Source organism: Lynx canadensis, chromosome B4 (genome assembly GCF_007474595.2).
Source record: "Lynx canadensis isolate LIC74 chromosome B4, mLynCan4.pri.v2, whole genome shotgun sequence".
Lineage (NCBI taxonomy): Eukaryota > Metazoa > Chordata > Mammalia > Carnivora > Felidae > Lynx > Lynx canadensis.
In genome coordinates this window covers 107,176,621-107,200,888 of record NC_044309.1, presented here as the reverse complement: position 1 = coordinate 107,200,888, position 24,268 = coordinate 107,176,621, and the positions used below count along the sequence as shown (strand labels likewise).

The 24,268-nt window shown below is 34.8% G+C and overlaps 1 protein-coding gene across 1 annotated transcript in view; it reads right to left on the bottom strand.

Annotated features, from left to right (window-relative positions):
• LRRIQ1 (leucine rich repeats and IQ motif containing 1) overlaps positions 1-24,268 on the bottom strand; it is a 206,696-nt gene that overhangs the window by 90,312 nt on the left and 92,116 nt on the right. The window contains exons 18-22 of the mRNA XM_032594019.1: positions 9,491-9,580; positions 8,707-8,828; positions 8,096-8,191; positions 7,767-7,849; positions 4,937-4,963 (exon numbers count right to left, since the gene is read on the bottom strand). Of these exons, the coding sequence (XP_032449910.1) occupies positions 4,937-4,963; positions 7,767-7,849; positions 8,096-8,191; positions 8,707-8,828; positions 9,491-9,580 (418 nt within the window). The remainder of the gene's footprint in view (positions 1-4,936; positions 4,964-7,766; positions 7,850-8,095; positions 8,192-8,706; positions 8,829-9,490; positions 9,581-24,268) is intronic.

Here is a 24,268-nt window from a genome sequence, read left to right as displayed (position 1 = left end):
AGATCATTTCATTAATTTTATGGATAAAATAACGGTTTTGCTTTTGTCCTAATGTATTATATTTACATAACAAAGAATTTATGGAAATTCTATATACATTTTATAGCCAAGAGCACTCTAAATCTATTAATTTTACAAAATAAATGGGATGATTGTAAATATAGGGCCCTATAATTTGCTGGTAATGAATGATTCTATGGAATGTAAATTGGAGATTTGGTGCAGTTGTACTTTTTGCTTATTGAAGAACTGTGAGAAAAGAAAATAGTGGTGTAAGTAATGGAGTAGAATAAAGAATGGAAATTTATGCATTTCAAGTAGGTTAACATAAAACCACATTTAAGGGCAGTATACATTTCTTAATATCTTACATCATCTTGCAAAAGGATAACTTAAAATCTTTAATTAATATCTAATGCAGTAACATTGAATATGCTAAATAGAAAAATATGATTTTAAATAGTGTAAAGCTCAAACTACATACTTCAATTAAATGCTAAGATAGCATATTTTTAGAATATTATTAGAAAAACAGAATAGTAGTTGTAGAGTTATTTTTCAAGCATGTGGAAACTGAAGATTTCCATTAGTCTTTTAGCAATAATTACCCTTACTAATAAGCATGATTTCCATGGTTCACAGAGATTATATTTCTCAAGATTAGGGAAAATATTAGTCAATATTTGGGCATGTCTCATAATTATATGTGACCTAAGGTATTGTAAGAGTTGGGTGTGTCTATATGAATTCAACATAAATTAGAAATAAGAATAACATATTTTTAAAAAAATGGTGTCTATGTATTTAATAAAACATATATTATATATTTCTAAGTCATTTATGAAAAACCATGCTGACATGTCAAAAGGAGCATCAGTCAGTCAGGGAAGACAGATTACCATGGGCTTATGTTCTGTATGCTACCTTATAACCTACTGATCTTTCTACATGTTCTCCTGTTCTTGCTATTCCATTTCATCTATGCGCGTCCTGAGCAAAGACATTACAATTCGACAGAACTGGATTAGACCCGACACCTAATTTTTACTAGTTGTGTGACTCTGGGCAAATTGCCCTCTCTCCTTCACTTCTCTACCCAAGAGAAATAATATTAACTTTGAAATATTACTGCGAGAACTAATAAAATAATGTATGTAAAGCATCAAGACTCATGTCTGCAAAGTGTCAGTGCTCAACAAATGCTGGCTAGTAAACATATAACCACAACATAAATAAGAATAATATTTCCAACTTGGCAATTCTATTCTCAGAAAAGATCTTAAATCCTCCATAGAATAAGATGATATTTGGAGCGCCTGGGTGGCGCAGTCGGTTAAGCGTCCGACTTCAGCCAGGTCACGATCTCGCGGTCCGTGAGTTCGAGCCCCGCGTCGGGCTCTGGGCTGATGGCTCGGAGCCTGGAGCCTGTTTCCAATTCTGTGTCTCCCTCTCTCTCTGCCCCTCCCCCGTTCATGCTCTGTCTCTCTCTGTCCCAAAAATAAATAAACGTTGAAAAAAAAAAATTAAAAAAAAAAAAAGAATAAGATGATATTAATTGATGGTCCATAATTGGCTTCATTTTACCCATTTTATTTATATAGCACACAGAATAATAGCTGTAGATCTTTTATAAATTCTTTGGTACTCCTTTGGGCAAATAATCTCTCCATGACTTGATTTCTTAATATGTAAAACAGAGAAAAAAATAGCACTTTCCTCATATTATTATCAAGATTAAAGAATACATACAAAAATATCTAGAAAAGTTGTCTATCTCAATTTACTCAAAAAAAATTACAAGGGCGCATAAACAGTGCTATATTTTCAATATCCTTTCATTTTAAAACATTCTGATTGCAACCTTTAATTTATTTAAAACTTACATTAATTCAAATTTCAAAGGGATAATAAAGAAGCAAGAAACAGTATTCTAGATGGGGGGAAAAATCACTTGATTTTGATAGCTCCTGGAAATACCACTGTGAAATAAGACACTACTCTTACCCTCAAAAAATACCCTCAAAAAATAAGCTAGGGTACAAACTTATTGTAAAGAGTTCAGCTTGTGAAACCTTTTTCTTGCATCATAAAATCAATTTTGTACATTTAAATCTACCCTCTGAGGTCATCAATGGCAAATCTATGTTGCTGTTTTAAAAATCTTTTGTCTCCCAGTATGGCTTGCCCAATGTCTGGGAAATAGATTTTAAATATATCTTTATAAAATACTTAAAGAAACCTATAAGTAAGTTGAATTTCTATTATGCATGTGGTTCCATACTCAACACTTCATTATCTCATTTAAGTAACATAACTTTATTTAGGCATTAGAACAACCTTAAAATTATTTCATCTCCTATATAATCTCTTTTCAGTTTCTACAGTCCTATCTTAGCTCACAGGTTGATCTTATTCTTGTTAACTTCATACATAAAAACCTGGTTATTACCCATTTTTTGTATGTGCAAAGTACAGCTGTGCTGTAAAATATGTTTTAAGTCTGATGACTATTTCATCATTTACTTACTAATTTAAATTTGCCTTCCCAAATAGAAACATATATTTAAATGACTATAATATACATACCCAGTCATATACATACACACAGTCAAAGGTATTTAGTGACTTTTATCTCATTTACTGCTGATTCAGTTAATAGTTGTTAATTGAATATCTACCATATGCCAGGTATGATATTAGGTGGGGAACAAGGAGTGTCTTCACCTCAAGGATCTTACTATTCAAATGGATTTTATTATTGTTTTGCTAGCGCAACAAAGTTAATGTTTGATCAAAAAATGTTTTTATTTTATTTATTTTGAGAGAGAGAGAGAGAGAGAGCGCACGAGCAGGAGAGGGACAGAGAAAAAGAGAGGGAATCCCAAGCATGCTCAGCACAGAGCCTGACGCCAGGCATGATCCCACAAACTGTGAGATCAGGACCTGAGACAAAATCAAGAGTCTGACGCTTAATCCAGGCACCACATGACCAAAATTCTTATAAATTATTTTTAGAAATCACTGAAGTAAACAAAACAAATTATCAATAAACTTAATTTTGTCACAGTTCTATCTATTCTAGTCCCTTTTGATCCTTCACATTCATTCTTTACCTTATCATTTTGCAACCTGATCTCTTTGTGGTAGCCCATGACTGCTCAAGTCACATTAAAAAGGTAGTCTAACTTATTTTCTACCTGGCTTAATTCTTGACTACAAATACATGTTACCAACACAGTCTCAAGCTATTTTCATCGCTGAAATAAAATGAACAAGTATTTATTGAGTGCTTACTATGTACTTGACACTGTGCTAGGTGTTACAAACTGCTGCAAGATGATTCTTATCCCTAGTGTAGCCCTACCTTTAGAACTAAATTAACTTCTTTTGCTTCATCCTACTTTCTTTACTCAATGAAATTTGAAATGTGATATGCATAAATATGATAAATATTGAAAGACCACATTGTGTTTTTGTCCTTATATTCTTAGCCTTTAAACTTTTTAAGGGCTCTCCACCCAAATCCCTATACTCAGAACTTATCCTCTCTGAGAAGTGTTCCACATCAAAACAAAGCACTTACTCTCTTCCCTGACCCTGTTCCTCTCAATCTTGCTACCAGTCAAGCTCATTACTTTTAGGTTATTGACTCTTATGTTTTCAGTAAACCAGCAACTCACATCTTGCACATCATGCTTTCCACGGTAGTTATACACCCTAACCTTCCCTGCGTATTTGTTAAATTCCAACACAGATCACCAAATTCTAAAATTACTTCTGTGCATGAGGCAACAGTAAATACAAAAAGACAAACAAATAAAAACTCCCTAAAGATAAGACAGTCATTACTGGTTCATGCTTATGTCCATCATGAGAAAAACAGCAATAACTTACTAGGAATAACAATAATCAGAACCCAAACTCAAACTAAGTAAATATAACTCCTCACAATTTTAGATTTCATCCTCTGACTTCCAATCAATTCCTCTTCCCTCTCCTCCTCCTCTTCTGGCTTTTTCTGTTTAAAGCAGATGACCTCTTTTATCCCAGTAGAAGTCATTAATACTGACTCTCCCCTGATGGTTGCCTACACTGTATGTTTCCTTGGCCCCTTGCTTCTTTATTAATCAACAAACTCAGTGGTATTCCTCCCCTATCTGCAACTTTCTTTGAATAATTGACCCCCAGCCTTTTGGCCTATTTTCACTCTCATATTCAAACAAATATTATGGATTCATATCCCTTGGCTAATAAATACACGTATAAGATATAAACGGGAAGTATTATGCTACTGAGCAACTTGTGCTAAGGTTTTTCATGGTAGAAATTTGAATTAAAGCTTCCATAACCTGTGCATTTATACCCCACTCCTTGAAGATTACAGCTTTGTTAGGTTGGAGGACATAATTGATTCCATTTCATTAAAAGTTTCTATCCTCTGATGTTTCACCTACCACCCTCCCTACCCCCACAAAGATGGATAGTCTCCCGTAGTTTTATGGACAATGTTGCCCTCTGGTGGCTTATGATTTTCAAGTTGGCATGTTATCCATGTAATATATATATATATATATATATATATATATATATATATATCCTTGTATATTTGAAAATTACTATTAATTTTTAAGTGTTTAATATAATTGAAGTATCTAAAGCATCATTTTAACTTCTTAGTAAAAGTTTAAAATTATGGCCATTATTTTAGGCAGATTTAAATAAGGTAGTAGGATTTTACATATTGAATTGTAAACTGGAAATGTACTAGAAAGTTCTTTTTCTGTAAGAAGAAAACCAGAGGTACAATCTTATACGATTCATTCACAGATACAAAATGACATAAGTGCTACATTATTAATCTAGTAGAAGACTAAAGTATTATAATTGGAGAAGATCCCACTGATTTTCTTGTTCATTATTTCATCCTTAATCTTACCTTGAGTATTTCTATTCTGAGTATCTGCTGTGATGAGGCAGTAGAGAAAAAGAATGAGGAGAATTTAAATGTCATCATTAAGTTGTACATTATGGAATTCAAATTTAAAAGAAAAAAATTACTTGTATTTAATTAATCTAATAATATTTTGATTAAACAAAAGCAAAACAAAAGCTTAACAAGGGTACAAACTCAGTAGTAAGAATGCAATTTGGTTTACAATCATGCAATTAGAGTAATGATATCCATAAAAATTATACAATTGCCATTTTAGACCTTTACCTAACAGATCATGCTTAATGGCCACTGGCAAAATGTTGAATTTAAAATTAGGTTGTTAATTTGTATGTTTGGTTGTCCTTTTACATTTGTTACTCTATCATGCCACCTTGTGACAGATAAAAAATGTTTGATTTTGCCTGATAATTATTACGTCTAATTTTTGTCCTTTAACACAATGGTTTTTTGTATGAGCATATATTCCTTATTAAACCTTTTGCTAAAACATATTATTTACTATGCTGATTTATTAAAAATGCTTTTATCAACAAAAACCACTTAGTTATAAGAATGAGCAAGAAAGATCGATACATTTCCAGAGATAGATTCTACTAAGATAGATTTTTTCTTAGCTTCACTATCAGAAACTATTACAAACATTGTGAATATCTTTTAAAAAATAGACCTTGAACATAAGTAATTGAACATTTGTTCAACAATTGTTGAACATTGGCTGAAATAGTACTTCAGACACGTCTAATATCTGAACTTCCCCCAGGAATTTCAGAAACTTTTATTATTCTCAAAACAGCTATTTAAAGAATGTTTGTTGGTGCTACTGAAGATGAAAAAAATATATACATCAAAGCAATAAAAAAGTTTGTCAAACTACCCTGACTTACTATACTGGATTCCATTTCCCTAGGACTGAAAGAAAGTCTCACTATTGTTAAGAGTTTGGAGTTACTAATCCTTGGGAACCACCTTATAGTATTGTGTTCACTGAGTCCTGATGAACTTAATAGGAGTTTATAAAACAAGACTGTGGGAGGCACAAAGCAAGTCAGCACAGAGCTGTCAGCACAGAGCCTGACGTGGGGCTCAAACTCAGGAACCCAGAGATCATGACCTGAGCTGAAGTCAGATGCTTAATTAACCAACTGAGTCATTCAGGCACCGCTACATTTTCTTTAAAAATGTTTAAAATTTCAATCTTTCAAACTTTACAAACTGTTAGCATACAACAAAAAGTACTACACCTATCTCAAAAAGATAAATGATATCACTAATATAACAAACACCAAAAAATGGAAAGTTGACATTTTGGAATATAAAAATAAATCATCAGAAATCTATCAATAAAGTACTGTGCCAAGAAATATCAGCTATTCCTTGGAAACTAAGAGTATCTTGGTTATTATTATTATTATTATTATTGTTTAATGTTTACCTTTATTTTTGAGAGAGACAGAGGAGAAAGTGAGAGAGTGTGAGTAAGAGAGGGGGAGAGAGAGAGGGAGATACAGAATCTGAAGTAGGCTCCAGGTTCTGAGCTGTCAGCACAGAGTCCGATGCAGGGCTCCAACTCACAAACCATGAGACCATGACCTGAGCAGAAGTTGGCCACTTAACTGACTGAGCTACCCAGGCACCCCTTATTATTAAAAAATAAATAAATAAATAAATAAATAAATAAATAAATAAATATAAATATGTAAATATATACATATATATTTTTCTTAGAATTCTACCAGGGAATTAATGATTAAAATAATACATAGAAGGAGTCATCATTAAGTATTACCTAAATAATAAATAGGAAATAATAAATAATTTTTAAATAATAAATAGGAAAATTAATAAAGATAAAAATTAATCTTCTAAATGCTTCTTTGTATACTTAAATAAGCTAGAACTACAAGATAAATATAGATTCTTTGCTTTTCTCAGGACTGATGGTACTTTTACAAAAACATTTCACCGCCATTAAAATCTCAAAAATTCTTAAAATCTACAAAAGAAGCTAATGAATGAGAAAAACTCAAAACCAGTTTTTTTTAAAAAAAAGGTCACATTACTTATATCAAGTCTGAGTCCTTGAGTAAATATTTATAAAATTATAAGTAAATGCAAAGTTACATGCAATATGCTAATAATTTTAAGTAGTTTTAATTATAAAGTCATAATAATGTGCTGTTTCTTGCTCTGACACCTATAAACGACTCCACATATTAGGTAATGATACTAAAATGATCAAAAGTATCCAAAGAATGATTTGAAGAATCAAGTGGGATAGAAAAAAAGGGTGCCACTGAACATTTCCCAAGTTCTACATAATTGTGAAGATATACACTGTACTTCTTTTCCAAAATGTCAAGTTGTGAAGCCTTCAGAGCTAATGTTCATGGAACAAACAAACTTATAGAAATAGCTTATTGAATAATCAAGCAATTTAAAAACAAAGGAATAACCACATGAAGCAGACACTCTAGAATCAACATTTGTCAAAATGAACCAACTTAGAAACAAATTACAGCATAATTCTCAGTGCACAATGGATAGAATAATCAATGAGAAAGTAGATAAGAAACAGAGGGAAAGTGAAAATAGCACTTAAGTGTATAACAAATCATTTAACGTAATAACATAATTTTCTCTAAGTTTCCTTGGTTGAGTTTTCAGAATTATTACCTTAGACGTATTCATAACTGCACATTTCATTTTGGTTCTTATTAAATGTTATTAAATACGATTTGGTAAAGAATATTTTAAGACAATTTATCTTCAATATCAGACACACATTATTATTCAAAGAGCATTCACAACCCACCTAATTTTTTCCTTAATTTCTTTGATTTCATCTTCTGTGCTCTCTTCAACATTTGCTGAGCAGTAGCAATGTCCTTAAAGCCCCTATTAATAGATTGCATAAAGGAAAAACAAATATTCAGACCATATTTATATATACATAGATATACAAACACACATATCTGAATTATATCATACTAAAACAAATTAGATTCCATTTAAGAACCTATAATTTAACAGATGTATAGTTTCTTAAAAACTAATAATTCTTAAAGTCTTGAAAAAAGTCTATCCTAAAAATTTTAAAGTCTCTCAATCTCTTAATATTTTAGTTTAAAATATACCACATACCATTCTTTCGAAATTTTTTCTTCTTTTTCAGATTTTAGCGAACTCTTTCTGCTGATCTTTGATTCAGGTGTCCAGGACAAAGTTCTGTGTTCTGGTCTGGCGATAGAAAAAACTACACTAACTGAATCAACACAAGAATATCAGCACGTTTTAAAAAACTACAAGCTATTTATGTTGTTTCAAACTCGGAAATAAAATCTATTTAAGTTACAGAAAAACTTTATCTTGAAAAGTAATAAAAGTCTGCCATTAATTTAAAATGTTTACATTTCAATTACTTGAAGCATATTTCAATTCCTTTTGTCGAAAGAAATGCAGCCCTGGAATTTTTATTCTAATCCTTATCTCTACCTATATCATAGTATTTTAAAGTTCAGTTGTTTACAACAGTTAATGACATTATTTCACTGACACTTTTGTAGTTGTTTTAATGAAGCTACCTCACACTTTTTTTTTTTACTGAAAACTCTGTAAAAATCATTACACTTAACACTGTTTTCCCATCTTCTAAGCTGATAAATTTGTACTTAATTTTCATCATTTTACCACTTTTGTAATAAGTATAGTATTCTCGTTATGGGTTGATCTTCTAAAAGAGTAATTTAGCTTACCTGCTATTAAACTGTGAGTGTTCTGATGAAAACAAATTTTCTTTCTCATTACATAGCCACGCTTGAGCTGGATGGCTTGGTAAATTCAGTGAAGTATCATCATATTTTAAGGTTCCACAGAACTTATCAGAAAAATAATGTATATTAAGTATAAAATAAATGGAAAAATTCTAGCACTTATATCATATTACTTTACATGCATATTATTCAGTAGCCTCCCAAGGGAAACACATACAAAAACTGAAAATTATAATAAAATTAAATTTATGTAATACACATGTAAATGTCCTTTATTGTAGTGGTAAGGGATATGTTGTTTTGGTACAGTTTGCATATATAGAGTGATTAATAGCAAAGATCTTAAAAAATATCAAAAAACAAAAACTTCAAAGATTATCAAATAAATAACAGATATTGCAGTCCATTGACCTCTGACTGAGAATCTTCAGCTGTTGCCCTCTTAATGCATATTTTTGTATTTTTAAAGTGCTGTCAACTAGTGATTTTAGTCTGCTGCCAAATATGCAGCTGAAGTATATCATTTTTTTTTTTTGCTACTGTGAAATAAAGTGTTGAAAGAAATCCAAAATAAAGAAAAAAATTAGAAGCAAACGAAAGAAAAGCTACATGAAAAATTACATCTGGGGATGAGGAGGAAGTCAGAGGCTTCTAAAAGTAATTGTGTTTTTCAAGTCAATAAATTGCATTATTAATCACTGCAGCACGGCATAACCTTAAGAAACGAACAAAGATGGAGCATTAAGAGATTTCCATGACATGTTACCTTTGGCCAGTGCAGCTGGTTTGGGAGAAGCAGTGTTTGTGAAGGGAAGCGGGCGGAATCTAAAGCTAGCCATTCTTTCTCTAAGGCAGCCTGCAAATAGTAAACATTAATGTACATAGTTCAGTTTGCATAACTTTTACAAAGAATCTTTGAAATTGTCTTTTATACTACAAATATTAAGAGAGTGTAGCAGGATTTTTATTTATAGGAAAATGTGCTACTTGCTATTGTGAGATGTTATGCATCTATTTAAAGCAAACATTGTAAAAAATAGAAGAGTTTTCATCCCCAAGTGGGATAAAGTGAGAATCTGACTGCTCAAGTGTTACAGAAAATAAAGAGGTGCAGACTGTTCCATGTATTTAACTGTTTGATAATTATGACTCTGAGCCAACTCTAGATGTGACTGGGGGACAGAATCTTTCATCTCTTTTTAATGCAAACTTTAATATTTTCAACCAAACCTCAGTATTGAAAATTTATGGTTATTTTAATATTACTATCATTTTTTCCATCTACAATGTCTATAAGATAGATTTTCCTTAATTTTTTCAAAAATTTCACAAATTTTCTGAATAGATGGAAAATGAATTTTGTGGCAACATAAAAATCATGGATCTTAACATTATAGTCTCTAATTCAAGTGTGTGAATGATAAAAAATATATAAATTTAAATTTTAAAATGATTCTATTTAAGTTCCTTCACTTTTTATCTTATCTTTATTCCATTTATGTAATTATCAGATTTATTTTATATTTTCACAATGGTATACTAATTATGCTAGTGTTATATAATTAGGATATAATTATCCAAATTTTTTTTGCTTGCAGTATCTAATATGGTTTAGAATAAACTTCTGTGGTTCTATAATGTTTCGGGAATTTTTACAAAAAAAGATCAGATGCTCATGAACTTGTTTTTTAAAAGGTTGTAAAATATTCAAACATTTTGGATTTAAAAACTAGAATGATTATATTCTGAGGAGAACTAAATGCAATTTTCCATTTATACAATTTCAGTGTTTCTCGACCATCTCTTGAAAGACCACTGAGAAGGAAAAACTAAGAAACCCTGACTATAGGCTAGCAGTGCAATGACATATTTTTACTTATAGAACTTAGAATAACTATTTAAATTCATGGTATTTGAATAAATAGGAAACCTCTACTCAGTTGTTTGACAGGTACATTGTCCAATTTTTTCCAGGCAAACATTTTAACACATATATCACAGTTATATATCAGTTACATATGGTTTAAGAATATGTATCTTGTTTAAAAAGTGCTATTTACGATGCAAACAGGATTCAGGGTTCAGATTTTTTAAAAAAAATTTTAATGTTTATTTCATTACTTATGAGAGAGAGAGAGAGACAGAGACAGAGTGTGAGCAGGGACGGGGAAGAGAGCGAGAGGGAGACACAGAATCTGAAACAGGTTCCAGGCTCTGAGCTGTCAGCACAGAGCCCAACTCAGGGCTCAAACTCACAAACTGAGATCATGACCTGAGCTGAAGTTGGACACTTAACTGACTGAGCCACCCAGGCTCCCCTAGAGCTCAGATTTTTTAATTCTTCCTTGTGTATGACAAATAAAGAAAAATCCAGTTCCATCCCAGGAAAGACCAAGGCCTATGGCATATCAGCTAGCATCAAATTCGAATTCTTAATCTGGTGAAAACTACTAAAGTGAAGAGAAAATGTGAAAATGTGGAGATGATATGATAAAAGGCAGTCCCAGAAGATTCTGGGAAGATGGTGGAGTAAGAAGAACTGGGAACCTGTCTCCCAACTTAGAAAATGATTGCACTGGCAGAATCCATCTGATGTAATTATTTTGGAATTCTGGCATCTATTGAAGGCTTATAACTTCCAGGGGAAGACTTGGATGGTAAATTGTGGTTAATTTTATTCAATATCAGCTTTTAGCACAGTAGCAGCTATTCTCTACTCCTGGGCTCTGAGGCAGGCAGCTTTTCATGTGTTCCAGGAGTAGCCTGCACACAGCTTGTAGAGCCAGGGTGGACAATCAGGACAGTAACCTCCAAGTATCGGTATCTATGCCCTGATCATTGATTATTACTTCTGATCACAGAGGTGCAAAGAAGTGGGTATCCTTTGCTGCACTTCTATTGTTGCAAGCCCCTGCCCTACCAGCTAAGTGATCTCCAGGGGATTTCATGGACTGCTATTCTCCCCAACCCCTTCATTTTTCTTTATTTCATCTTTTGGGAGCCATTAAAGACTAAGATATGCTTTTTTTTTCTTAAGGCTAGAACATTCAAAAGCATCTGTATATATGTAGGAAATTAGAAAGTCAACATACATGTCCAGGGAAAGGCACAGGCTCAGAAAAGACCTGAGAAGACCTTAAGTTTGTAACTCAGGGTGACCCTCAGCACAGAGATAGCCTATAATAATCAATACAAAAACAAAAACAAAAACAATAAAAGCAAAAACAAAACCCCAGCAAACCTTGGGGAAGAGAATCTAATTTCTAGAATTACTGTAATTATTAGATTCAATGTCCAACTCTAAATAAAGAAATCACAAGCCTTACAAAGCAACAGAAAAGTTTATGGCCCATTCAAAGGAAAAATAAATAAATCAACCAAAACTACCCCTAAAAAAAGACCTCATGGCAGATCTACTAGGCAAAGACTTTACAAATAATTGTTTTAAAGATACTCAAAGAAGTAAAAGGAGAGAAAATGGTATATAAACAGAATGGAAATATCAATAAAGAGATAGAAAATCTAAAAAGACACCAAGAAGAAATGCTAGAGCTGAAAAGCACAATAGCCAAAATAAAATATTCACTAGTGGGATTCACTAGAGAGATCTATTTCTGAGTAGGTAGATAAAGGAATCAGTGAACGTGAAGACAGGACAATGGAAATTATCAAGTCTGAGGAATAGAAGAAAAAATAAAAGATTGAAGAAAAGTGAACAGAACCTAAGGGACTTGTGAGACACTATCAAATGTACCAACGCATGTACCATGGGAGTCACGGATGGAACAGAAAAAAAGAAAGAGGTAGAGAGCATGTTTGAAGACACAATGGCTAAAAATTTCCCAAATTCAGTGACTGATCTGAATATAAACATCCAAGAAACTTAATGAACTTGAAGTACAAGGAACTCAAAGACCCAAACCAAGACACATAATCAAACTTTCAAAAGCAAAAGATACAGAGAATCTTGAAAGGAGCCAATGAGAAGCAACTTGTCACATATAAGGAATCCTCACTAAGACATCCAGCAGATTTCTTATCAGAAAGTTTAAAGTCCTGAAGGCAATGGGTTGAGATATTCAAAATGGTGAAAGAAAACAACAACAACAAAACTGTTAGCCAAGAATCGTATATTGTCAACTGTCCTTCAAATTCAGGGGAGAAATTCAGATAGTCCCAGAAGAACACAGGTTGAGAGAGTTTGTTATCATTAGATCTGCCCTGAAAGAAATGCCTAAGGGAGTCCTGCAGGTTGAAATGAAAAGACTAGACAGCAGTTCGAAGCCATATGAAAAAACAAAGATCTCAGTAAAGAGAAATACATGGGAAAGTATAAAAGCTAATATTATTGTAACAACGGTTTGTAACTCTACTTTTTGTTTTCTATATGACTTGAGACTAATATATTTTAAAACTATTAATTTAAAAGCTAGTATTATTGTTACTTTGACTTGTAATTCCACATTTAGTTCCCCACATAATTTAAGATAGTAATTCATTTAAAGGAGTTATTAGTTTAGGTTTATACAGAGGCAATTTTGTGATCTCAACAACCAAAAGTGGTGGAGGTGGAACTGTAAAGGAGAAAGTTTTTGGATGCTTTTGAAGTTAAGATGGTATAAATTCAAACTAGAATGTTACAGCTTTAGGATACTAAGGGGGATTAAGGAGTTATTGTTTAATAGCTATGTAGCTTCAGTTTGCAGAGTGAAAAGAGTTCTGGATATGGATTAATGGTAACACAAATTTATGAATGTATTTAATACCATTGAATACCACTTAAAAATTAAGATGATAAATTTTATGTTATGTGTATCTTACTACAATAAAAAAAAATTGGGGGGAAATTTTTAAAGGTAATGTGCCACTAAAGGACTGACTGTGGAAAAGGAGCAGTATTACCAGGTGAGGAGCTTGATTTATACACTGTTTTTGCTTTTTTTTTTTAATATACCAACAAACAACTTTTTTTTTCTTTTAAACACCTGCCAACCACCTCCTTTTTACATTCTCTGGGACTCCAGCTGTTTCCTTTCTATAGCAGGACAGGGACTCACAAAGCAGAGTGATTTCTCTGCCATTTCACATAGATGTAGATGGAAGTCTCTTTCTTAAAAAAGCTATTTAAAGTCTGGGGAAAAATGTAGTCTTTAAATTGATACATAAAAGTGAAGAAAACTTTGAAAATCATTTTTCTTGGTTTTTAATTCAATGTCACAAACTTTTATAAGATGCCAGAACAATTCTTTAACTACTATCTCAGAAATTTCTAGAAGCATGAAGAGAAGGTTTAATATAAAATGCTAAAGATGCTTAGTAATTATATAATCACAACCAAAAAATACTACCAATACTACTGATTTATATGAGTTCAAGTTTATTAATATCAAGTATATTTGGCAGTACTTAGAATGTTGAAAAAAACTTTCAAAATGTTAGGAGGAAATGGCCAAGATTATAAATATACTACTGTTTTAAAAATGTATATTAATATATCATGCTTACCACTGGACATTTATACAAATTTCAGTTATTGCTTAAGAAAACCTTCTGTTCAGTCAATCGATGCAGAAAAGGCCTTTGACAAAATCCAGCACCCTTTCTTAATAAAAACCCTTGAGAAAGTCGGGATAGAAGGAACATACTTAAAGATCATAAAAGCCATTTATGAAAAGCCCACAGCTAACATCATCCTCAACGGGGAAAAACTGAGAGCTTTTTCCCTGAGATCAGGAACACGACAGGGATGCCCACTCTCACCGCTGTTGTTTAACATAGTGCTGGAAGTTCTAGCATCAGCAATCAGACAACAAAAGGAAATCAAAGGCATCAAAATTGGCAAAGATGAAGTCAAGCTTTCGCTTTTTGCAGATGACATGATATTATACATGGAAAATCCGATAGACTCCACCAAAAGTCTGCTAGAACTGATACATGAATTCAGCAAAGTTGCAGGATACAAAATCAATGTCCAGAAATCAGTTGCATTCTTATACACTAACAATGAAGCAACAGAAAGACAAATAAAGAAAATGATCCCATTCACAATTGCACCAAGAAGCATAAAATACCTAGGAATAAATCTAACCAAAGATGTAAAGGATCTGTATGCTGAAAACTATAGAAAGCTTATGAAGGTAATTGAAGAAGACTTAAAGAAATGGAAAGACATTCCCTGCTCATGGATTGGAAAAATAAATATTGTCAAAATGTCAATACTACCCAAAGCTATCTACACATTCAATGCAATCCCAATCAAAATTGCACCAGCATTCTTCTCGAAATTAGAACAAGCAATCCTAAAATTCATATGGAACCACAAAAGGCCCCGAATAGCCAAAGGAATTTTGAAGAAGAAGACCAAAGCAGGAGGCATCACAATCCCAGACTTTAGCCTCTACTACAAAGCTGTCATCATCAAGACAGCATGGTATTGGCACAAAAACAGACACACAGACCAATGGAATAGAATAGAAACCCCAGAACTAGACCCACAAACGTATGGCCAACTCATCTTTGACAAAGCAGGAAAGAACATCCAATGGAAAAAAGACAGCCTCTTTAACAAATGGTGCTGGGAGAACTGGACAGCAACATGCAGAAGGTTGAAACTAGACCACTTTCTCACACCATTTACAAAAATAAACTCAAAATGGATAAAGGACCTAAATGTGAGACAGGAAACCATCAAAACCTTAGAGGAGAAAGCAGGAAAAGACCTCTCTGACCTCAGCCGTAGCAATCTCTTACGCGACACATCCCCAAAGGCAAGGGAATTAAAAGCAAAAGTGAATTACTGGGACCTTATGAAGATAAAAAGCTTCTGCACAGCAAAGGAAACAACCAACAAAACTAAAAGGCAACCAACGGAATGGGAAAAGATATTTGCAAATGACATATCGGACAAAGGGCTAGTATCTAAAATCTATAAAGAGCTCACCAAACTCCACACGCGAAAAACAAATAACCCAGTGAAGAAATGGGCAGAAAACATGAATAGACACTTCTCTAAAGAAGACATCCAGATGGCCAACAGGCACATGAAAAGATGTTCAGCGTCGCTCCTTATCAGGGAAATACAAATCAAAACCACACTCAGGTATCACCTCACGCCAGTCAGAGTGGCCAAAATGAACAAATCAGGAGACTATAGATGCTGGAGAGGATGTGGAGAAACGGGAACCCTCTTGCACTGTTGGTGGGAATGCAAATTGGTGCAGCCGCTCTGGAAAGCAGTGTGGAGGTTCCTCAGAAAATTAAAAATAGACCTACCCTATGACCCAGCAATAGCACTGCTAGGAATTTATCCAAGGGATACAGGAGTACTGATGCATAGGGGCACTTGTACCCCAATGTTCATAGCAGCACTCTCAACAATAGCCAAATTATGGAAAGAGCCTAAATGTCCATCAACTGATGAATGGATAAAGAAATTGTGGTTTATATACACGATGGAATACTATGTGGCAATGAGAAAAAATGAAATATGGCCCTTTGTAGCAACGTGGATGGAACTGGAGAGTGTAATGCTAAGTGAAATAAGCCATACAGAGAAAGACAGATACCATATGGTTTCACTCTTATGTGGATCCTGAGAAACTTAACAGGAACCCATGGGGGAGGGGAAGGAAAAAAAAAAAAAGAGGTTAGAGTGGGAGAGAGCCAAAGCATAAGAGACTGTTAAAAACTGAGAACAAACTGAGGGTTGATGAGGGGTGGGAGGGAGGGGAGGGTGGGTGATGGGTATTGAGGAGGGCACCTTTTGGGATGAGCACTGGGTGTTGTATGGAAACCAATTTGTCAATAAATTTCATAAAAAAAAAAAAAAAAGAAAGAAAACCTTCTGTTCAGATATCCTTTCACTTACAACTGAGGATCTGGAAAGCTTTCTAGTTATTAGAAGACTACTAACAAATTTATTACATATTAAAAATAAACTTGAACTTAGATTTGTAACTGTGTGTTGACAATTGAATGTTTGACCAGATATCCATGTATTTGTCTTTTTTTTTTTTTATTTGAGAGAGACAGAAAGTGAGGGAGAGAGGCAGAGGGAGAGAGAGAGAGAATCTTAAGCATGCTCCACACTCAGCACAGAGCCTGACGCAGGGCTTGATCCCACAACCCGGGATCATGACCTGAGCTCAAATCAAGAGTTGAACGCTCAACTGACTGAGCCACCAAGGCACTCTAATCATATTTGGCTTTTGATCAGAAAAGAAATCATTATTCTATAATCCAACTTTGAAAGTCTAGAAAATAAGGATATTAAAAAGAGGAGCTAAGAAAGAAAGAAAGAAAGAAAGAAAGAAAGAAAGAAAGAAAGAAAGAAAGAAAGAAAAGAAAAAGAAAGGACTACAAATAACATTCATGTTTATTTGGGTGTATAAATACACAATTTTTCAGGCCATCTAGTGTAATCCTTTCATTTGATGCGTGAAACTAGGTTCAGACTTGCCCTAAGCAACAAGTCAGTTAGAATTGAGCAAGTCCCAGAAATGCTAAAAGCAATGACTTGATGTTTTTCCTCCTCCCTTCACTACTACTCTCGTGCCCCAACACTTTCCTCCTCTTCTGTCCAAGTTGTCTCTTGCTATCCCCAAAATAATTCTTTCTAATACTTCTTGATAACTTCTGGAGCATCTTAGAATCCTTATAGTTTGGAAACTTGGCCCATTATACATCTCAAATCTCACTTTCTAGACCCTCTCTTCCATCCTCATTGCAAAAGCACGGTGGCTCAAATTGTTTGAGACTGTAGTTATATATATGCCATGCATACCTTTTTTCATTAAACAAAATGTCACTGTGGTCTTTTCCTTTGCCTATACTTTAGATTATATTTGTTTATTTCCCCACAGTGTACTGTAATATGTAACACTCTGTGAAGTTAATTTGCGATAGGGATCAAACATAAACCCCAGAGCAGAATGTTGCCCAGCTTAACACCTTTGTCTCTGTCTCAAAAATTATTCCTGAAAACTTACTGAATTTTACTTCAGTCTGAGAAAAAAAAATCCGATTTGACTGTTGTGGTTTTCTATATTTATGTTATATTAGCTTTTCTCATCTTCTCTAGATTTAGGGACTCGTAACAGAATTGGTGGTTTAAACTTAAAGATAACTTTATTGTTTTAATACGGTGGCTTCTAAACAGTGTTAAGTAACAGAGAAAATCTTATTAAATTAAATCGACAAATAAAAGCATCAACTAAAATTACTGTAATTTAAAAGGTGCAAAATAGGGGCACCTGGGTGGCTCAGTCAGTTAGGCATCCGGCTTCGGTTCAGGTCACGATCTCACAGTTCGTGAGTTCAAGCCCTACATTGGGCTCTGTGCTCACAGCTCAGAGCCTGGAGCCTGCTTCAGATTCTGTGTTTCCCTCTCTCTGCCCCTCCCCTCACTCTCTCTCTCTCTCAAAAATAAATAAATATTAAAAATAAATAAATAAAAATAAAAACAATAAAAATAAAAGTGCTGGTGTAGATCACTATGCCACATTAGACTTAACATACTTATTATTTAGACATGTATTAAGTTATTATAGATATTTTATGGCAAAGTGGCCCAAATTCCCTCTAAAGGAGATTGAGACCTAGGCTTATTAAGGCTTCCGCTAAAATAATTATTTTAAAAAGGTTATCCACTTTGCACTGTGAACTCAAGGCCCAAGAAAATGTCTTATTCGTCACTATTTCAGAAGTTCATTATGAGTGTTATATAATCAGTGCTTAGGGCCAGCAGACAATTCTTCATGAGTCTCCATTTCTGCATGCCTTATGACAGCTTTCTTTCCAGACTATCTTTTCAAGGATCTGTGTATAGCTAACACCCTGGGAAGATACAGATAGTGTTTTCCCCTGTGCTAGAGGGCACTATGCTACTCTGGACTCATAGAGTATGGACCACATTGACTCAACTTATGGGGTTTAGACATGGTTCACTGTTGAGGAAGGAGCTGAAGTTATCTTGTGGTGGGGCTCTTTAGGCTAATTCAGTGTACTATTGCTGCTTCTATATCTGAATTGTAGAGTAGAAGTTGATATATCACATGTTTTACTTTTCTATCCCATAAGTGCCAGAGGCAATTATCCCAATAGGGGAAGAGTTGCAGGTAGAGAAATGTTACTGTGACAAACTCTTAACTTGACATCTCTTGGATGACTATTGGGTCTATCCTCTGATGTCCAAAGCTTTCATTATATAGATGATATCCTGTTGGTTGTCATGTAAGAATGGTATGTGAATTATATCTCAATAAAAAAAAAAAGTCTTAGTTTCAACTGTCCTGATAATAGTGAATTATCACACCTCTGCCAGCAGGACTTGACCGACAAATCTGAACAAAATTCTGGAGATAGCATTCAGGGATTGGTTAGTCAAGTAATTTCTTGGGACTATGGAAGAAATATACTGCTCAATCTCTCCACTGGCCAAACAAACAAACAGACAAACAAAAAACAACAATAACAAAAAAACCTTATTATCTCTTCAGCTTTTTACCACAAAAAAGTAGGTCCAATATCTTACTGGACCCCTTCAGAACTGGAAACAATACAAGATTCTGTGACTGATGATATTATCAATTGGACCCTCTGGCCTCCACCTAGAGGCATCCCTTGTGGCTTTGGGTTTGTGGCCTTTCTAACACAGATACCAGGTATATTCCCATTGAAAAAAAGCTCCTGCTGGACTCTTTTAGAAACTAAATGATTGACCGTTGGAAGCCTTGTGACTCTCTGACCTAATAGTTCTGGTTTGGGGTGAAACAGCTCAGATTCAATGACTAACAAGGTGAAAGGTCTTCCAAAGCCTCACTTGTCAAAAGAAATAGCCATCCTGGCCTCAGTGGAATCCTGGCTTTGACATGTAAAAGTAGCAGCTATAATCCTCAGGGAAATATTACCTCAACTCAATGGCCTGGACCAGAGCTACTGGCCTGGAGCTACTTGCTTGGATTAAATTCACCCAGGTTCCCCTGTTGGTCTGGTTCAGGGATGGTTCAGATAAGCTGAAACCCAAATGACACTTGGGTTGTGGCCAACAGTCCACAGTTTGGTCTGCCATGTGGAAAACTACAGACCGGCTGACTACAGACAACCTGTTTTGGGTCCTCACACAGGAAAATCAAATCACAGTTGTTTACAGAACTGTTTTGATTACTCTTATGGATGTCCAATGTAAAGTCCCATCCCCTGATGAGATGACTGGAATCAAATCACCGATTAGGCTTCATTCTATATTTGAAGCTATTAATGCATGCTAGACTTGTGACTTCTACAAACAGTTTTTTTAAGTTTATTTATTTTGAGAGAGAGAGAGAGATAGAGAAGGGGAGGGACAGAGAGAGAGAGAGAGAGAGAGAGAGAGAGAGAGAATCCCAAGCAGGTTCCACACTATCAGTGCAAAGCTTGATGCAGGGCTCTAATTAACAAACCGTGGGATCATGACCTGAGCTGAAATCAAGAGTCAGATGCTTAACTGACTGAGCAACCCAAGTGCCCCATTACTTCTACTAAATTTACCCCTTCATCTATGGTGAAAGAGGTAATATTGCATGGATCCTTGCCCCTGTCTGCTATTGAAAAATTGACCACATTAAACTTACAATACCTTACTGTTGATATCTTTTCAGGTTGCCAGGTGACTTTGGCCATATTAACTGTGGGCCTTGAAATTTGTCTGTATAATTTTACAGTTTTCTGGACCATTGGAGTCTGACAGGTACTGCCTTTTATCACAAAAGCTATTCAACAATGAGCTGATAGTCTGACTCCACCAGTCTTACTTCCTTCCGTTCAAACACGCTGATAAGGCAGTTAATGTGACTGTCCCCAGAAAAGGATCATACCCTTGCAGCTACTTCCTAGGCAATGAGTAGGAAAAACTGTACCGAGGTTAAGACAGACCTGCTTTGACAACTCAGGATTCTGTCCTGGCAATTCCTGGGCATGATGCATATTCCTCTTCCCTAACAGTGAGTCCCAGACCAGCATGATTGGCACATCCTCATCCTCACGGCACAGCCTGGCCACAGGAGATTTAAGGTATACAAATTTAATCCTGGCTAAGTTTTCTAAAAATGCATTTATTCCTCTTGTCCTAAACTTTCCACACAAAAGGTCTAGGTGTGAATGGAGAATGATTAGGAAAAAAAAGTGAGGTTGCAGTTACTGAAACGGGACACTTGAGGGGTGGAGGAAAACCACCACCCAGCATCTTTGAAATGAACACCTTACGTTCTGAGAGGTAGATGAAAGGGGGGGCATGGATAATTTTTTATCCTTCAGAACTACCCCTGAAGCCTTCTTCCACAAGAAAATGTGCTGTATGGCCCTTCCAAGTGGCTGCAAGAACCTTAAATTTAACTTATTGCTGGGTCTGCCATTCCTTTCCAGAAGGCTGTGACCATAGTGTGATAGTGATTCCCCTTAACATTACAGAGAAGTTGATCAGGATATCAAGGGATAGCCCCAGAACCTGTACCACCTGTACCGCTAGACGTTTCCCTATACCCATTCTCAGTCATCCCATGGGATGGACAAATGCCACCTGGAAGGTGTTCTGGTCATAAATCATCTTCAAATGTTTAAGAAAACACCACTAGAAATCATTCAAGTCAGTTTTGACTCACTGGCCAGGGTTGTTTAAGATGGCAGAATTTAAACTTCTTCCTTGAGGTCCAAGAGTCTGTGCAGTAGCTAATACTTCCAGCTGTACCTGGATTAAAGCCCCTAGTGGGAGTCAGTACAGAAACTTAAAGAGAAAACACCTGGGCTATTGATAGTAACCTTAATAAATGCATTATGAGGATAACCCAATGGATTTTGTCCTGGCTCCTGTCCGATTATTCGGGGGGACCTACTAGAGTGGGTCTAATGGGAAAATTTGCCATGTATACACAAGGACTACATATTATTGGAAGACAATTTTTTTATAGGTTTCTAACATTTCTGCCTAACGTACAAGAGTTGTTGTTTTGGACTATCTTTTCAAAGATGTTACTATAGCTAATAGACTCAGAAGATGGAGATAGTCTTCTAGTGTTTCCCTCTGGGGCAGAAGGAAAAATTTCTTTGCTGTCTGGTATAATTAAGATAATCATTTCCTCTGGATCATGGAGTGGAAAGGTTTGGTAGTAGCCCTTTTTAAAATATAAGGTTTCCTAGGCTTGGGATTCCTAGGGGGGAATTCTTTGGATTCCTCCCTGTGCAACTTGGGGGCAAAGGGGAACAGATAGGAGCACTAAGCTCCTCTTGCCTGATGTGACAAGTAATAAATGTCTTATTTCTTCTGCCAGCATACAGACATTCTGATACAGGGACTCCATGGTCATTTAATCATGACATCTTAAGTTGTAAGATGATTTTCAAATAAAGTGGTGACGCTGTTTGATGCATTCATTGAATCCTCAGTCCCCATGTCTCTATCTCTGCCTGTTCATTTTAGGTAATTTCCACAGTGCACTTGCCAGTCATTGATACCTTCTTATTAAGTGACTAGTCATGATCTTTTCAGCAGCTGTAATGCAGTAGTTAAAAGTTTGTTGTTCTTTATTCCTAGACTGCTACTTAATGGTTGTTAACTCATTGGAAAGGAAAATAGTAAAGAAATAAGTATTAATTGGTAAATGTTTTCATGTTCTATATATTAAATGCCTAAGGTGAAATAAGCAATTAGCAAAGAAGAGAAAGAAAAGGAGAAAAGACACATGTACCCTCTGCAATTTGGCATTGATGTTCAGAAGTATATAAAAAGAAAATACTGTGTAACTCATGGAAAGTGGTTGATACTACATTGTCACTCAAACCTATAGTTCATTAGCCATCACAGTACCTTTATAGCCTGTTATGATACTCATTACTGTTAAGTAATGAGCATAAATAACCCTAAAGACTCAAGAGAAGCATTTAATTTCCCAAACTGTACAATAACGTCATTACATATTACTAACTTCCTAGAAGATGAATGGTAAGAAGTTTTGATGCCAAGCTTTTCAAATGACTAACTTTGAGATCTTTTCTTTTTTTTTTTTTTTAATTTTTTTTTTCAATGTTTTTATTTATTTTTGGGACAGACAGAGACAGAGCATGAACGGGGGAGGGGCAGAGAGAGAGGGAGACACAGAATCGGAAATAGGCTCCAGGCTCCGAGCCATCAGCCCAGAGCCTGACGCGGGGCTCGAACTCACAGACCGTGAGATCGTGACCTGGCTGAAGTCGGACGCTTAACCGACTGCGCCACCCAGGCGCCCCGAGATCTTTTCTATTAATGATTTATATGTTTAGTTTTCAAAAAAAGGGACATCTTTCTTAATTTCAAAAAAATAATAAAATAAAGCAGTGCCAATGAAAAAGAAGTAAAAATGTAGTTTTATAGCATTCTGTATATTTATGTATTTACTCACTGTTTATCACTTCAAGTTAAATGTAAGCTCTGTGAGGTTAGGGATCTTACCTGTTTTCTTCATTGTGATGAGAACAATGCCTGAAATATTTAAGATAACCACTGACTTGAAATACTCATTTATAAAAATTTCATTCTGTCCATTTCATTCTGGCATAGCTTTAATTAGAACTAAAATTATCCTGAGAACATCTATAATTATTACATTTAAAAAGGAGCTGAAGGCACTCAAGGGTAATCAAAGCATCCAGGACTTAAAAAGCCAAGATCCTAGAAAGTAGAGTGTCATGCTGATATGAATCCTATATTTCCCTCCACATTTTCCCTCAGGAAAATTCTTAATTTTATTAACAGGAAAAAGAATCCAAGCAGAAATATGAAGTTTCTTGTAGCAGTTTCACTGGAATGAGGACACAGAAGTTAAAGTGCAGAGATGCCAAGGTAGTTAGGATTGGACTAAGATCCTCAAGAGGAAAGAGCCACAGAAATGTGAGCTCAAAGTAATGTATAAAATTCCCCTTCATGTGTTTTCCAACTCCATGTAGAATATGTGTAGGAGAGACACATAGAATCAAAGGGCAATAGGAATACCTATTGTACTAAAAAGCTAAGAAGGAACTTCTTCAGTCACTGGATGCTGTGAAGAAGGGGGTTAGAATCGAGGGACAAACAAGGTGAGGGTAACCTGGTAAATATGTCACTCTTAGTTGAGACACCATATTAGCTCAGCCCCCAAGAGAAACCAGAAAAAGACCAGTCAATAAAGCTTGAAAATAAGCCTCAAAGAAACTCTTCCATACAATATCTGCCTGCAAGATTCAAATTAAATCCTCTTTAGAGAAAGAAAACACCTTTCGGGCTCTTTACACTTTTTTCATTCATGTCTGATACTTAATCAAAGATTGAATGCCAAAAAGGAGAACTAACTCAAAATACAAGAGCTAAACAGTCAATAGAAATAAACCTACAAGTGATCCAGATGTTGCAATTAACCGAGAAAATTTTGAAAATACCATACTTTGTATATTCAAGAAAATATAGAAGATGATAGAAAAATTCAACATGTAACTAGAAGTTACAATAAGTAAGTAGAAATTCTAAAACTAAAAAAAATGGAATAACTAAAATTAAGAATTC